Below are 14778 nucleotides of genomic sequence, written 5' to 3' on the forward strand. Positions count from 1 at the left end.
TATTACATGCTGCCTCATCATTACACCATTCCAGACTTAGCTTGTGAGACATAGCAACATAGTTATTGTTGCTATGTCTCACAAGCTTCGTCTGTATTTTTTGCTTGTGACATGGCAAAAGGGAGACCTCAACATTCCAAATAGAAAATGGCTACCTAAATGATGCCGTAGAAGAAAAGGTTATTCTATGGCATAGCAAAAGGGAAAGGTCCATTAACAGGACATTAACATTTACATTTACAAAGATTGCAATGTAAATTTCATTTCAACACATCTTTGTAAACACCCCACAATAAGAAACACAGACAAATGTATCATTGTCATTATTATATATTTGCATCATATGATATGCTAAATTATATGCCAAATAAGCACATTTTACTAACAACTTGTTATCTAGAAGATAAGTCAATTGGATTGTTTTGAGTGGCAATCTCAGGTTAATCTGATGTTTCCAGATGACCCAGCCTTCCCACGCAAGTCTTCATTCCATTCATTTCAGGTCGCATTCAAGTGAGCGTGCTCAGATTTCAGATTTTTATTGACTAACTGGACTGATTCCCAGAGGCTTGCTGGATAGTTTTGACAGCATATCCTAGTTTAAGAGGCATGGCACCAAAGCAGAAGACACTTCCTGTCATGGTCACTTCCAGTCATTATGGGGTCATCTTATTTCAACAATACTAAACTTGCATTTAGTAAACACACAGACATTGACAAATATTTTATTGACAAAATTATTATTTTATTATTTATCAACTCACCAAATTTTAACAGTTTAAACAGCAGAATTAAAATGAAAAAAAAACAGACAGTGGGCATTTTTCTTCTCCGTAAATTATGTTCCATTTTAAAAAATCTCCATTTTACAGAGACCCATAAGAAATCACACATGTTAAAGCAGAATACAATTTTGCAAACAAATTAACAACTTCAAATATTATTAAAATATATTTTAAAATACCAATTTGAATATTTCTTTTTGTGTTACTGTTGGCATGTTGACCTCATCACTAAATTGACTCGAGTGCTCTGCCTAATGACAGACAATCCCACACTTCTCAACATTAAAATGTCCCATGTTTGTCCTGTTTAAACTACCTATACTATGATTAATATAATTAGCCTTTTCACAACATTATGCACCTCTTTTAAACATTACCTAGGACTTACCTTGCAGTGCAATAACTTTAAAATAACAGTGCAATAACAGAACTTTGCAAATAAAATGTAAAAGAAAAAACGGAGCCACAAATGAGTTAGAGAGACCCAATGTCGAGGTATTAAGGCATAGCACAGGAGTGAAATCCACAGTGAAAAGATGAAGCTCGCGACACTGCAGACTCTTCAAAATAATTAAAGCATTAATTTCTGCTAACGTGACATGTTTCGAGACCAGCTCTTCATTGACAGCTTCATCTTTTCACTTTGGATTTTGCTCTTAACTCAGCACCTGCCCTGGCCGTGGCCGTTCCTCACCTTCCATAGCAGAAGAGTGAGCCCAATTATTTCCTCTTTTCCAGTTCCTCATCTACAACACTTTTAAAGTGCTCATAGCTCGTGTACACAACACCTTCAAAACCAGTAGTAGTGGATTTCCTAGTTACTGGGCAATAGGTGAATATCTTCTGGCTACTCCCAGCCAGCAGCTTTCTCCTTGGAGGGTGTGTACCGCTTCCGCTGTCCACCACACTGAGGTACTTGGCAAGCACTGCATGGCCTCCTCGACTTGTTGGGCATGACTGGTTTGGTTGTTGGTGCGGGGGGCGGTGCTACCACAGTGAAACTCTGACTGCATGATGGCCCATGAAAACTGATGTTTGGAGCCTGAGGCTGTGCAGGAACCACCAGGAGCACAGATGCCCCCGACACCGCAGCTCGAATGAAGGTGGCCGTGGCAGGCTTTGGCTGAAGGGGTCGGTGTAGCTCCGCTGGCTGTGGCAGGATTTGGCTGAATGGGTGGGTTCGCAGGCTCAGCAGTGGCAGACTCTTGATAAATGAGTCGGCTCACAGGCTCCGGCTCTTCAAAATCCAACCTGCAAATATAAAGCATACGATAAGATTAATGTGCATTTACTTTCATTACCACTTAAAAAACTACTCACATCATTTAAAGGTGTACTTGGCTGTTTGGAGCATTAAAAATGAGATATATAGTGATGACATAGAAAATCACACTACATGATCACTCAGACCCCACTAGATATATGGTCTATTCAAAACACAACTTAATTAATTAGACTGTCTGATATTCTGCAGATGTTCCTTTCTGTTTACGTATCTGTTGTGGTTTGAGTGAAACCATAACAAAAACACAAACAGAATAGTAACTCTGCAGAACATTGGACAATCTAGCTTTGTTCTTTTCAATAGACCGTTTATCTAGTGGGGCCTAAGTGATCTTTAAGTATAATTATCTGTGTAATCGCTTAACATTTTATTTTTAATCAAGCAAACAGCCTACTCACATCATTTAATCTCTGTAAAGATGTAAACATCTTACCTTCTCTTCTCACCACGCCTTTTCCCAGCGATGTGACGAGGCTGCTGATACTGCACACTGGTTCTCCTTCGGTGCATGGCTTTTCATGTGGCGTGTAAGGTTGGACTTCTCAGTGAAGACCTTGTCACACACGCTGCACTGATTTACTCTTGTCCGTGTTGTTGTTCACCTGGTGGAGTGAAACATGAAGAAATATAAGTAATTTGTCTTAAAGCCCATTAGTATTCTAATAGCCTATTTTGCTATCCAAAACCATATATATCCTAGTCCTATGAGTTAAACTCATTTTATGTTGTAGGCTACTCTGAAATGGCTTACCCTTTAATTGTTAAAACTCAAATAGATTCTATAGATTGACCGGTATCACACAACACTGTGTTGACACAAAAATATTAGAAAGTGCAATGTAATTTACGTGACACTGCACACACACAATATTTCTAGGGCAGTTACCGTAAATAAACCCTTTCTCAAATACAGTTGAAATGAAACTTCAAGAGAATTATTGGGAGACGATATAAAATAGAGGGTAACGTTAGCCTACAATCCACTCCTTCCTCAGAGGCTGTTTTGTATCGGCTGAGGGGCTGAGAAACATAGGCCTACAGCCCGAATTGAGCTGCCGGTAACTTCAGTGGTACACATCAAGTTAGATAAGACAATAATATTGTAAGCTGGACTGTTGTTGGACTGAATAAAGCAAATGAAAGTGTGTGATTTCATGTTTTCTAGCGAGGCTAACAACGGTAGCCTCCCGACACTTAGCCAAGTCGCGCATCTCCAGTAACGTTAGACTGACTGACACTGTTGTCCGATTTCCTTATAATCTCTTAGTAAAACGAAAACCGCTTAATGCATAACAAGAACTTATGTTAAGTATGAAAAAGATTGCTATTAAATTTACCTGGAGTCCCGAAAAATGGCAGGGAGATGGACATCAGTTGAGTCGACAGTTGCCAATAGGCTAGCGCGCTGTCAGTCGATCGGCCCGTGACGAGGCACGCTGATTGGTCGTTGGGGACGGGTGTGCTGCTTAACTATTGGACGCTGAAAGCTCAACCTCGCTCAACCATTGGTCCAGTTGAGGGAAAACCTCGCTCGCTCAACCATTGGTCCAGTTGAGGGAAAACCTCGCTCAACCATTGGTCCAGTTGAGGGAAGCTCGCTCAACCATTGGTCCAGTTGAGGGAAGCTCGCTCAACCATTGGTCCGGTCGAGGGCCGATAAAGACTTGGAGGCGCTTTCGCTTGGGAACATGTTGCTGCTGGAAGTGGTGTTGGTGGCCCTAATAAAAACAACCAACATCAAATCCCAGTGCAGTGACGGGACACTGTGCTGTAGGAGATACCGTCCTTCAGATGAGAAATTAAACCGAAGTCCTGACTCCCTGTGGTCATTAAAGATCCATCCATTCCATTCCATTATCCAAACCGCTTATCCTGCTCTCAGGGTCGCGGGATGCTGGAGCCTATCCCAGCAGTCATTGGGCAGCAGGCAGGGAGACACCCTGGACAGGCCGCCAGTCCAGCACAGGGCAATAATATTAAAACTTTGAATCAATTCAATTTTCCACAGGTGGATTCCAATCAGGCTCTAGACACATCAAGGATAAGCAAACAGTATGTACCTGACCACATTTTGGAGTGCCATCAGCAAAGTGCTTGAAGTAAGAATTAAGTTTCCTTTATTAACCCCCTTGGGGAAATTCAGTTACTGCTGCGCCCGGGGACCAACTCCAGTTCTTTTCCCATTGCCTTGGTCAGGAGCCCTAACATACATGTTTCTTTGTTGGTGGGGGAAATCGGAGCACCCAGAGAAAACCCACCACAGACACGGGGAGAACATGCAAACTCCACACAGACCCCCAAGGTTGGAACCCAGGACCTTCTTGCTGTGAGGCGACAGCGCTAATCACTGGGTCACTGTGCCGCCCAAATACTTATGTAAATGAGATTTCAGTTTTTGATTTTAAATAAATTTCAAACATTTCTAAAAACATGTCATCATGGGTTATTGAGTATAGATTGAAGTACAAAAGTAGCAATTATAGCCATTTAAAATTACATATTATCAAACATGTTCTAAATTAAAATTCCATTAAAGATCCCATGGCACTTATCACAAAGAGTGGGGGTTCCCCAGTGTCCTGGCAAAATTCCCAAGCTGGCTCTCTCCACCTGGCCACCTAATCACCCCCCATGTAATTGGCTCAATGATTCCTCCCGCTCTACCTCAAGCTGATGTGTGGTGAGCGTTCTGGTGCAAAATGGCTGCCATGCAATACCCAGGTGGTGCTACACATTGGTGGTGGTTGAGGTGAGTTACCCCCTTCACTGTGAGGTGATTTGGCTGTCTAGAAAAGTGCTGTATAAATGTAGTGATTATTATTATAAATAAAAAAGGCAAGACATTGAAACCAAGAACTAAAGTCATGCTCTACAACTAGACCCTTCAAACTTTTCTTGCAGCAAAATCATTGATTATCTTATTTTAGGATAACTGTTATGAAACTTGGTGGTTTATGCTTATTATAGAAAATCCACTTAAATGCTCTTGCCTCATGGTAGACCTGTTGAGGCAAGACTAGTGAACCCAAGGGCAGACACAGGAAAGGGAATTGAGTAAATATGAAAAAGGGGTTTATCCAAGGGATAAAGGGAAGTGGGCAAGGCAGAAGGTGGGGAAGCGATGGTGGATGGCAGAGCCCAGCAAAGCTGGACTGGCGGCAAAGGAGGGCGCGTGACCAGATGATGACAAGCCCGGGGATTTGCAAGCAAGCAAGGCGAGGCAGACAGACAGGCAAACGAGTCCCATTTGAGTATTTGAGTTTGTCTGCCATGCAGACATGTAGCACATATTATGCTCGCGCACCAGAACCCGACCCGTGTGGCGAAACCCAAGGCAGATAGACACAGGATGACTCCAAAATCCAAAAGGTGGTTTTATTGTGGGAGGGGAATGCATGGTGCGAAAAACGTTCTGTTAGTGGGATGTGTGAATAAACTATGTGTGGTGTCCTGTGGTTTGCGTGTATAACTATGGGTGAGTGTTTTTAGCCTATGTGTGGTGCGGTATGTAAATGACCAGGAGGTGTTGAAATAATGGGCGTGCACCTGGCAAGAAAGTCCAGTCCGTGATCCAAGAGGGGTTGTCCGAGGAAGTCCGGGTCCGAGATCCGGGAAGTCGAGTCCGAAAGGAGGGGTCCAGGTAGAGGGACAAGGGGGGAGATCGCAGGAGAGGTCCGGGGAAAAACGTGAAGGTCGCTGGGGACAAGGGAGACGCGGGGAGTCGTGGAAGTCGCGGAGGGAGAGTCTTGGGAGGAAACAGAGACACGAAGATAAGACACTGGGGAATAAACGGAATGCAAGGAACGCTGGAGGGCTTGTCAGAACTTTACCGTAGGGTTCAGTACGTCGAAGCACGGAGTGGTGTTCTGGGAGACTTCTTGTAGAGGGCTGCCTGATTGCCGCAGGTGTGCCTGATGGATGATGGCAAACACCTGGTGCAGTGCAGCCCTCGTCTCCTCAGAGCGCGAGCCGAGCGCTCGGATGTTTCCGGCACGTCCGAGCTGGGGGAGTGGCTTGAACGTGCCGGGGAGGCAGCTCGGGGCGGTGTAACCACAACAGGACCCCCCCCCTCCTACGGGAGACCGTCCGATGGCGTTGGGGTGGGCCCGATAGAACTCCTCCAGGAGTGCGGGGTCGGCCAGGTAGGACCGGGGAACCCAGCTGCGGTCCTCGGGCTCATAGCCAACCCAGTCCACCAGGTATTGGTACCCACGCCCCCGGCGGCGTACAGCGAGCAGCCGGTCGACATCTCAGACCATGTCACCACCGTCGAGGACCCTGGGGGGTGGAGGAGCTTGGACAGGGGGAGACAGGGGGCTACCGGTTTGAGGCGCGAGACATGGAAGACGGGATGGATCTTGAGTGAGGTGGGGAGATGGAGACGCACCGCCGATGGGTTGACGATGCGGTCGATGGTGTAGGGACCGACGTAGCGGGGAGCCAGCTTCCGGTTGAGGGGCAGGTCCCGGGCCAGGAGCCATACCCTCTGGCCAGGTCGATAAGCTTGGGCCAGCACTCTCCGCCGGTTGGCGCTGCGCCGGGCCCGCTCTGTAGCTCGCAACATAGCGGCCCGGGCGGTCTTCCAAACGTGCCGACATCGGCGGAGATGGGCCCTCGTGGACGGGACCGCCACCTCCAACTCCTGATGGGGGAACAGAGGGGGTTGATAGCCAAGGGAACACTCGAAGGGGGACAAACCGGTAGCCGAACTCTCCATGGAGTTGAGCGAGTACTCCACCCAGGGCAGGTACTTGCTCCAGGAGGCGGGGTTGCTGGTGGTAACGCAACGCAAAGCCGCCTCCAGGGCTTGATTGGCCCGCTCTGCCTGCCCATTGGTCTGGGGGTGATACCCGGAGAAGAGGCTGACCGTGGCCCCAATCCCCTTACAGAAGGCCTGCCACACCTTAGAAGTGAACTGGGGACCACGGTCAGAGACAATGTCCAGGGGAATCCCATGGGGTCGGACGACGTGGGAGACGAGAAGGTCCGCCATCTCGGCTGCAGAGGGGAGTTTGGTGAGGGCAACAAAGTGGACGGCCTTGGAAAACCGGTCGACAATGGTGTCATTGCCTTGGGACACAGGGAGGCCAGTTACAAAGTCCAAGGCAATGTGGGACCAAGGTCGGCCGGGGACAGGAAGGGGGCGCAGGAGACCTGCTGGAGGGCGATGGAGAGCCTTGCTGCGGGCGCAGGTGGTGCAGGCAGCCACGAACTCTCTGATGTCCGCCTCCATGGTGGGCCACCAGAAACCCCTGCGGATGAAGGCCTCCGTTCGGTGGACACCGGGGTGGCAGGCAAAACGGCTGGAGTGGCCCCACTCCAGCACCTGGGGCCGGACAGAGGGAGGCACAAATAGCCGGTTCCGGGGTCCATTGCCTGGCTCGGGCTGGGCGTGCTGGGCCCTTCTCACCACCGATTCGATGGCCCAGGTGATGACACCCACCACCCGGGACGGGGGAAGGATGGTGTCTGGGGCGTCAGGGGACCCCTCGGGAAACAGACGGGAGAGGGCGTCTGCCCTGACGTTCTTGGTGCCCGGGCGACAGGTGAAGGTGAAGTCGAACCGGCTGAAAAAGAGAGCCCAGCGCGCCTGCCTGGGGTTGAGCCTCTTAGCCGTCCGCACGTAGGTCAGGTTCTTGTGATCGGACCATACGATGAACGGCTGCCCTGCTCCCTCCAGCCAGTGTCTCCACTCCTCTAGGGCGGTTTGGACCCCCAGCAACTCCCTGTTGCCGATGTCATAGTTCTTCTCCGCAGGACTGAAACGCCGGGAGAAGAAGGCGCAGGGGTGGATCTTCTGGTCCTCCTCCGACCGCTGGGAGAGGACGGCTCCGATGCCCGTGTCCGATGCGTCCACCTCCACGATGAACTGCCTGGACGGGTCCGGGTGGGCGAGCACCGGAGCCGTTGTGAACAGCCTCTTCAGGGCCGAGAAGGCGGCCTCTGCCTCCGAGGTCCAGGAGAAGGGGCGGAGGGTGGAGGTGAGTGCAGTGAGGGGGGCGGCCACACCGCTGAACCCCCTGATGAAGCGCCGGTAGAAGTTTGCAAACCCCAGGAAGCGCTGGAGTTGCGTCCTGTTAGTGGGCCGTGCCCACTCCTCCACCGCTCGGGTCTTCCTGGGGTCGGTGCGGACGAGCCCCTTCTCCACGATGTGGCCAAGGAACTCCATGGAGGCGGAGTGGAACACACACTTCTCGGCTTTCACGAAGAGCCTGTTCTCCAGCAGCCGTTGGAGGACCAGGCGGACATGCTGGTGGTGTTCCTCCTCAGTCCTGGAGAACACGAGGATGTCATCCAGGTACACCACCGCGAACGTGTTCAGCATGTCCCGCAGCACGTCGTCGACCAACGCCTGGAAGACGGCCGGGGCGTTGGTGAGGCCGAAGGGCATAACGAGGTACTCGAAATGCCCTAGGTGGGTGTTGAAGGCCGTCTTCCATTCATCCCCTTCCCGGATGCGGACCAGGTGGTACGCGCTGCGCAGGTCTAGCTTGGTGAACACCGTGGCGTGAGTGAGTGGCTCGAACGTGGAACTCATAAGGGGGAGTGGATATTTATTTTTCACCGTGATGTCATTTATCATTCGATAATCTATGCAAGGCCTCAGGCTGCCCTCCTTTGCCACAAAAAAAGAAGCCCGCTGCCACCGGGGAAGACGAGGGCCTTATGATTCCTGAGGCCAGGGACTCTGATAGAATTGCGCATAGCCTCCTCCTCCGGGACGCAGAGGTTATACAACCGACCGGTGGGAAGGGCGGCCACGGGAAAGGGATCCATGGCGCAATCATAGGGACGGTGAGGGGGGAGGGAAAGTGCACTTACTAAATACAGGGGCTAAATCGTGATAAATGGGAGGAACACCAGTGAGATCCGTGGGAGGAGGCACGGGTCTGAGGCCGCTGGACGGGGAGTGGGCGGAGCGAAGGCAGTTGGCATGACACGCAACGCTCCAACCCAAAATCCGCCAAGTAGACCAAGAGATGTAGGGATCGTGCCGTTCCAACGACGGTCTTCCTAACACCAGGGGCGCTGTGGGGGCGTGCAAAACCAAAAAACGCATAGCTTCCACGTGATTACCCGAAAGAGTGAGGGTGAGGGAAGCAGTGCTGTGTGCGACCTTACCAAGTGAACGACCATCTAGGGCTTGGGCTGTGAGGGGTGTATCTAGGGGGACGAGTGGAATGCCGGCCTGCCGGGCCAGCGAGATGTCCATCAAACACTCGTCCGCCCCCGAATCCAGCAGTGCACCAATAGACAGTGAGTCGTTACCCCAGGTGAGCGTGACCGGGAAAAGCTGGTTGTGTTCCTTCTTGGACTGGGGCTGAGGAAGGGTCGTCAGGCTCACTAGGACACCCCTCGCTAGTGAGCCGGGTCTTTTGGGCAGGCCTTGATGTAGTGGTCCGACCTTCCGCAGTAGAGGCAGAGGTGGTCACGCATCCTCTGCTCCCTAACCTCCAGCGGGAGCCGTGTCCGACCCAACTGCATGGGCTCCTCCTCCGGCCTGGATCCAGAAGCCACCCAGGGTTGCGAGGGGGAGTGTGAGGGTGGAGAGAGCCCACGGGACGCTGACCCAGGGAAGGCACCGGTAGAACGGACGGGGGTTGGTCTATGGGAGGGGCCAGTGCGCGGGGCGCGTTCCTGGCGCCGCTCCCGCAGCCGTTCGTCCATCAGGAGGGCGAGGGTGACGAGCTCGTTGAAGGAGGCAGGGCGGTCCCGAACGATGAGATCTTTGATGGGCTTGCTCAGCCCCCTCCTGTACGCGCTCTTGAGCGTAGTGTCATCCCACCCACTGTCTGCCGCGAGTATCCTCACCTCCAAGGAATAATCTGCCACCGACCTGGCTCCCTGCTGGATGGAATGGAGGCGGCTGGCAGCGTCCTGCCCGTCAGCTGGGTGGTCGAACACCAGATTGAACTCGCGGCGGAAGGCACCATAGTCCGAGGCGAGCCGCTCGGTATGGCCAACCGTCGCTATGGCCCAGCTGAGGGCTTTGCCGGTGAGGAGGGACATAACAAGGGCTACCTTGGTCTCTCCTGTCCTATACCTGGCTGGCTGGTGTTTGAACAGGAGCTCACACTGACCAAGGAAACCCCTGCACAGCTCGAACTCCCACCGAAGGCCTTGGGGCAGGGAAGGTTAGGCTCGCACCGGGGGTTGACTCGGAGGAGGGGGAACGTCGGGACCAGGAACGGGGAAACCGGAGGCCGAGCTGGGGGTAGAGACCGGGGCCAGAGCAGGGTGGTCGCTCATCCTGGAGACCGCTGTTGAGAGTGCAGCGATCTGGGCGGAGAGGGCGTCTAACGCGCTCGTCGCGGCCCGGGAGCCGGACTGAAGATCTCTGATCTCTCCGGTGACATGGGTGAAGGCAGTAGTAAGCTCTGAGTGGAGAGAGGCAAGTTGGCAGCTGTGACTTCTTACTACTGCCTCCAGGGGGACGGGGCTCTGGGGCGTCACAGGGACCGTCTGCTCCTTGGGTTTGCCTGGGTCCATAATGGCTTCGACGTTCTGTTATGCTCGCGCACCAGAACCCGACCCGTGTGGCGAAACCCAAGGCAGACAGACACAGGATGACTCCAAAATCCAAAAGGTGGTTTTATTGTGGGGGGGGGGGAATGTATGGCGCGAAAAACGTTCTGTTAGTGGGATGTGTGAATAAACTATGTGTGGTGTCCCGTGGTTTGCGTGTATAAATGTGTGAGTGTTTTTAGCCTGTGTGGTGCGGTATGTAAATGACCAAGAGGTGTTGAAATAATGTGCGTGCACCTGGCAAGAAAGTCCAGTCCGTGATCCAAGAGGGGTTGTCCGAGGAAGTCCGGGTCCGAGATCCGGGAAGTCGAGTCCGAAAGGAGGGGTCCAGGTAGAGGGACAAGGGGGGTGTTGAGATATGACACCAGTGTATTTGTATGACTATGTGTTACTGTGTACTATTTTGTTTACGACTTTGTTTGTCCACAAGTGGGCGGTGTTGCGCTTGCATGCGCGGATTGATTATGTCACTGAGACGCTGTTCATTTTCTTCTCCCAAAACGACCGTATAAACGGAGGCTGCATTTTTTCCCTCCAGCAGAAGTTCGGTAGTCAGTACGATTCTTTATAACGGTTTAATAATCCACTTCATCTGCGCAGAGATAGACATAAAGTATTAGTCTAGTCTTCTAACAGGGGGAGATCGCAGGAGAGGTCCGGGGAAAAACGTGAAGGTCGCTGGGGACAAGGGAGACGCGGGGAGCCGTGGAAGTCGCGGAGGGAGAGTCTTGGGAGGAAACAGAGACACGAAGATAAGACACTGGGGAATAAACAGAATGCAAGGAACGCTGGAGGGCTTGTCAGAACTTTACCGCAGGGTTCGGTACGTCGAAGCACGGAGTGGTGTTCTGGGAGACTTTTTGTAGAGGGCTGCCTGATGGCCGCAGGTGTGCCTGATGGATGATGGCAAACACCTGGTGCAGTGCAGCTCTCGTCTCCTCAGAGCGCGAGCCGAGCGCTCGGATGTTTCCGGCACGTCCGAGCTGGGGGAGTGGCTTGAACGTGCCGGGGAGGCAGCTCGGGGCGGTGTAACCACAACACATATAGCACACATTCACATAGCAACTTTGTTTTTACAATGTCTTCCTTTGCAAATTGAACATTGTTGTCCCTTATGGAATACAGTCGGAAGGGGATATGACGATTTAGTGTTGACCAACAATATCAGACGTTTGTTAAACACGTGATGACAGCCAAAGAGGCCGGATGGGATTTGTTGTGAACTATATTACCAAGGCTTTACTGAAACACTTGATAAAAACAATCAGAAATCAAAAGGGTACTTGCTTTAGTGAATACAGCATATGCCACTGCTGGCAAATCAAGATTATTCTTCCCAAGTCTGATTATTACTGATGGTCTACTGTAGATTCACCAGAGCCTGATGTTGGAAAGGTCCTGCAATTCCAGGTTATATTGCTGATGTGTCCAAATTCATTTCAAGATATATATTTGAACCACTGTAAAGAAAATCATTCTACTTTGGAAAGGGCAGGACAACATATGAGGTTGACATGATCGATAATGTCCCATATAAATTTGTAGTACCTCCTAAATGAGGAGTTGGTAAACTACTCAACTTTTTTGTTTTTAATCTGACAAATTAAAGTGGCAGTAAGCGATCCTGGGTGGAAGTTAGCAAGAGCTAGCTATATATTGAAAACATCCTGCAAAAGTATCCACCCCCTCACTTCTGCCTAAGAGCCTCGTAAGAATGAACAGTCATTGACAGCAAGTAGGGATCAGTAGAGAGACTAGCATGCAAAGAACTCTTCTGACTGGCTGATAAGGAGCAGGTACAGAGAAAATGTTCTGTTTCCATTTACAGTGCCTTTACTACTTATTACAAAACTGGCAGGATATAGAAAGAAAGAGTTTGACCAAATATTACCAAACATGTTCTAAATTAAAATTGCTAAAATCGCTCACAAGTTATTAATGCTCACCTGTAATTTTTGATATGGTCTTCCACAGCATTAAGGCCTACACAGTAGGACAGGGCCATGTTGTACGAACCTGCCTGAACTGATGAGCCCCAGTTCACAGCTAATCACAGGGTAAGAAAACACTGTTACTGACCTACACGGATGGTAAAGTGTTTTTTGTGTTATTATACATTGGTTGTGACTGGTATAGTAAACAGAGCAGTTGGGGTGTTGCTGCTGCAGAGTGAAGTTCATGGCTAGAAACCCTCTATTTAGTACAGTGTATGTGTTCATGTGTGTACCTGGCCTCTTGTAAAGTGCATATCCCAAAAGGAATAGGACGATGCCAATGGCAATAAGGGCTGCCCACCAGGTCAGCAAGAACATTATTACCACAGAAACTATAGCCCCAAGCAATGACAACCACTTATTGTAGAATCTGAAGGATGGGCGCCAACCTGAAGACACACACACACACACAAACAAATATAAATGTATATATGAGGATAACTGCACAGTTATTTTGTACAATCTGTGCATTGTATTTTTCTTTACATAATTTCCCATAATACTTTCTGATGTGGATGACATCAATAAAGTATTTCTCATTCTGATTCTGATTCAGATTTGATTTTATTCTTTCACTTCTCCATCCATTCCTCACGGGGCACAACATATTTTTATAGAAATAAATGCAGAAAGAAGCCCCTTTCCATTCACGTATTTATTCACAAAGCCACAGTATGTCCTCCTTGACCTGGTGAGTTGGTGATTGAGGCGTGGAAGCAGCTGAAATTGATGAGAGCGTAGGAACAAAGGAAGAAATTGGAGATGATGGGAGCAATAGTGTTCAACTCAGCTGGAGGAGCAAAGAAAGCGGAGTGATAAGGACGATAAAAAAAAACATTATTTCAAACATGATTTAATGTAGAATAAAACTCCAAAATTGTTGAAAATATTAATTATGTATTGTTGAAAACAAGTGAAGGGAACTATATTTAACAGAGTGGTGAGGCACTTCTGATGTAGAGTCACAAATTATTTCCTCCACTTGTGCCATTTTGTGTGTATATATTAAAGAGACAGCTTGATAGGTTAGGATAAAATAGGCTTGAGCTAGGAACTCTTACAAGCAAAATGTTGTTTAAGGTTTATTGTGGGGCCTTACCGATCAGAATGAAGCAAACTGCAATTAAGTATGTCAGAAGGTAGCCCCTGAGTGGTTCATCATTTTTTCCATAACCTTTTCCGAAGAAGCCAATGAGAGGGTAGAGGTTGTCCTTACAAAGACACTAATATGAAGGAAGAGAATGAACCAAAATGAAAGTAATGCCAAAACAAGAGGTCGGTCCCATTATATCCTTTATAATTCTTTGAAGTTGTAAATTGTCTTTAACCAAAGGTAATAACAGTTCTTTTTCAAACTGTTGGTTATCTCACCCTATAGGAGAGTGCGCTCTAGTAGTCAAACCATGGAAGCTCCAATTTCCCCGCATCTGTCAAAGGGAACTAATCACTGCTATGACCAGGGGATTCCTCTCCTCCCCTTTTAAGCCACTGCAAGTCACACGTTCAGCATACTTGCTTGCTTCACTGTGAGGACCATTAACTATAAGTATTCTAAGCTTGACTGGACTATCACCTACCTGTTCAGTTGTTCAGGTACCTCGTCCTTGGTCTGCAAATTTTAGAACTTATCTTATACAAGGCAGACACCATCCTGTTAAGGCAGCCTTATTTTATCCAGCTCTGCTCAATACAACATATGCATCGCAAAGAGTGTACTTGAGCTAGCAAATGCAGCTTATACCTGTGTGCTAGCTTATGGTTAACCATATTAGCTTTAGCTGAGATTCAAGGCTAGCTGGCTTCTTCCACCCTGTCCCACATAGGATCCAGTGCTAAAAAGCAGACAACCTCCCGTCTGTGCCTGGAGGTAAGTCGTATATCTCCAAGCAAGGACCCCCATGCTTTCTACATCACATGCATGGGGGTGGACTATAATCACGCCTCCTTCTTGAGCAAGGAGTCCTGTGCTTACTGCAAGAAGTTGTCAGAGAAAACACTGTAAAGGCATCTCTGTGTGGCACTCTGTACTCAGGGAAACCTTGCCCTGGCCTCCTCTCAGTTGGCAGCTGAAGCCAACGAGCTGCCACCCACATCTTGCTGGAGCAACCTAATGGACATCTCCAATTTTCCCCCCATTGCTTCAACAGTCCGCACCAGCTCAGGACAGTGGGACGAGAGCTTGGGCAGT

General features: G+C 49.4%; 1 protein-coding gene across 1 annotated transcript in view; it reads right to left on the minus strand.

The window, feature by feature from the left end:
* slc12a3 (solute carrier family 12 member 3) overlaps nucleotides 1-14778 on the minus strand; it is a 173401-nt gene that overhangs the window by 60084 nt on the left and 98539 nt on the right. Inside the window, exons 12-15 of the mRNA XM_056281635.1 lie at nucleotides 13690-13813; nucleotides 13279-13380; nucleotides 12824-12979; nucleotides 12543-12642 (exon numbers count right to left, since the gene is read on the minus strand). Of these exons, the coding sequence (XP_056137610.1) occupies nucleotides 12543-12642; nucleotides 12824-12979; nucleotides 13279-13380; nucleotides 13690-13813 (482 nt within the window). The remainder of the gene's footprint in view (nucleotides 1-12542; nucleotides 12643-12823; nucleotides 12980-13278; nucleotides 13381-13689; nucleotides 13814-14778) is intronic.

The sequence above is a fragment of the Lampris incognitus genome, chromosome 6, assembly GCF_029633865.1.
Source record: "Lampris incognitus isolate fLamInc1 chromosome 6, fLamInc1.hap2, whole genome shotgun sequence".
Taxonomy (NCBI): Eukaryota; Metazoa; Chordata; class Actinopteri; order Lampriformes; family Lampridae; genus Lampris; species Lampris incognitus.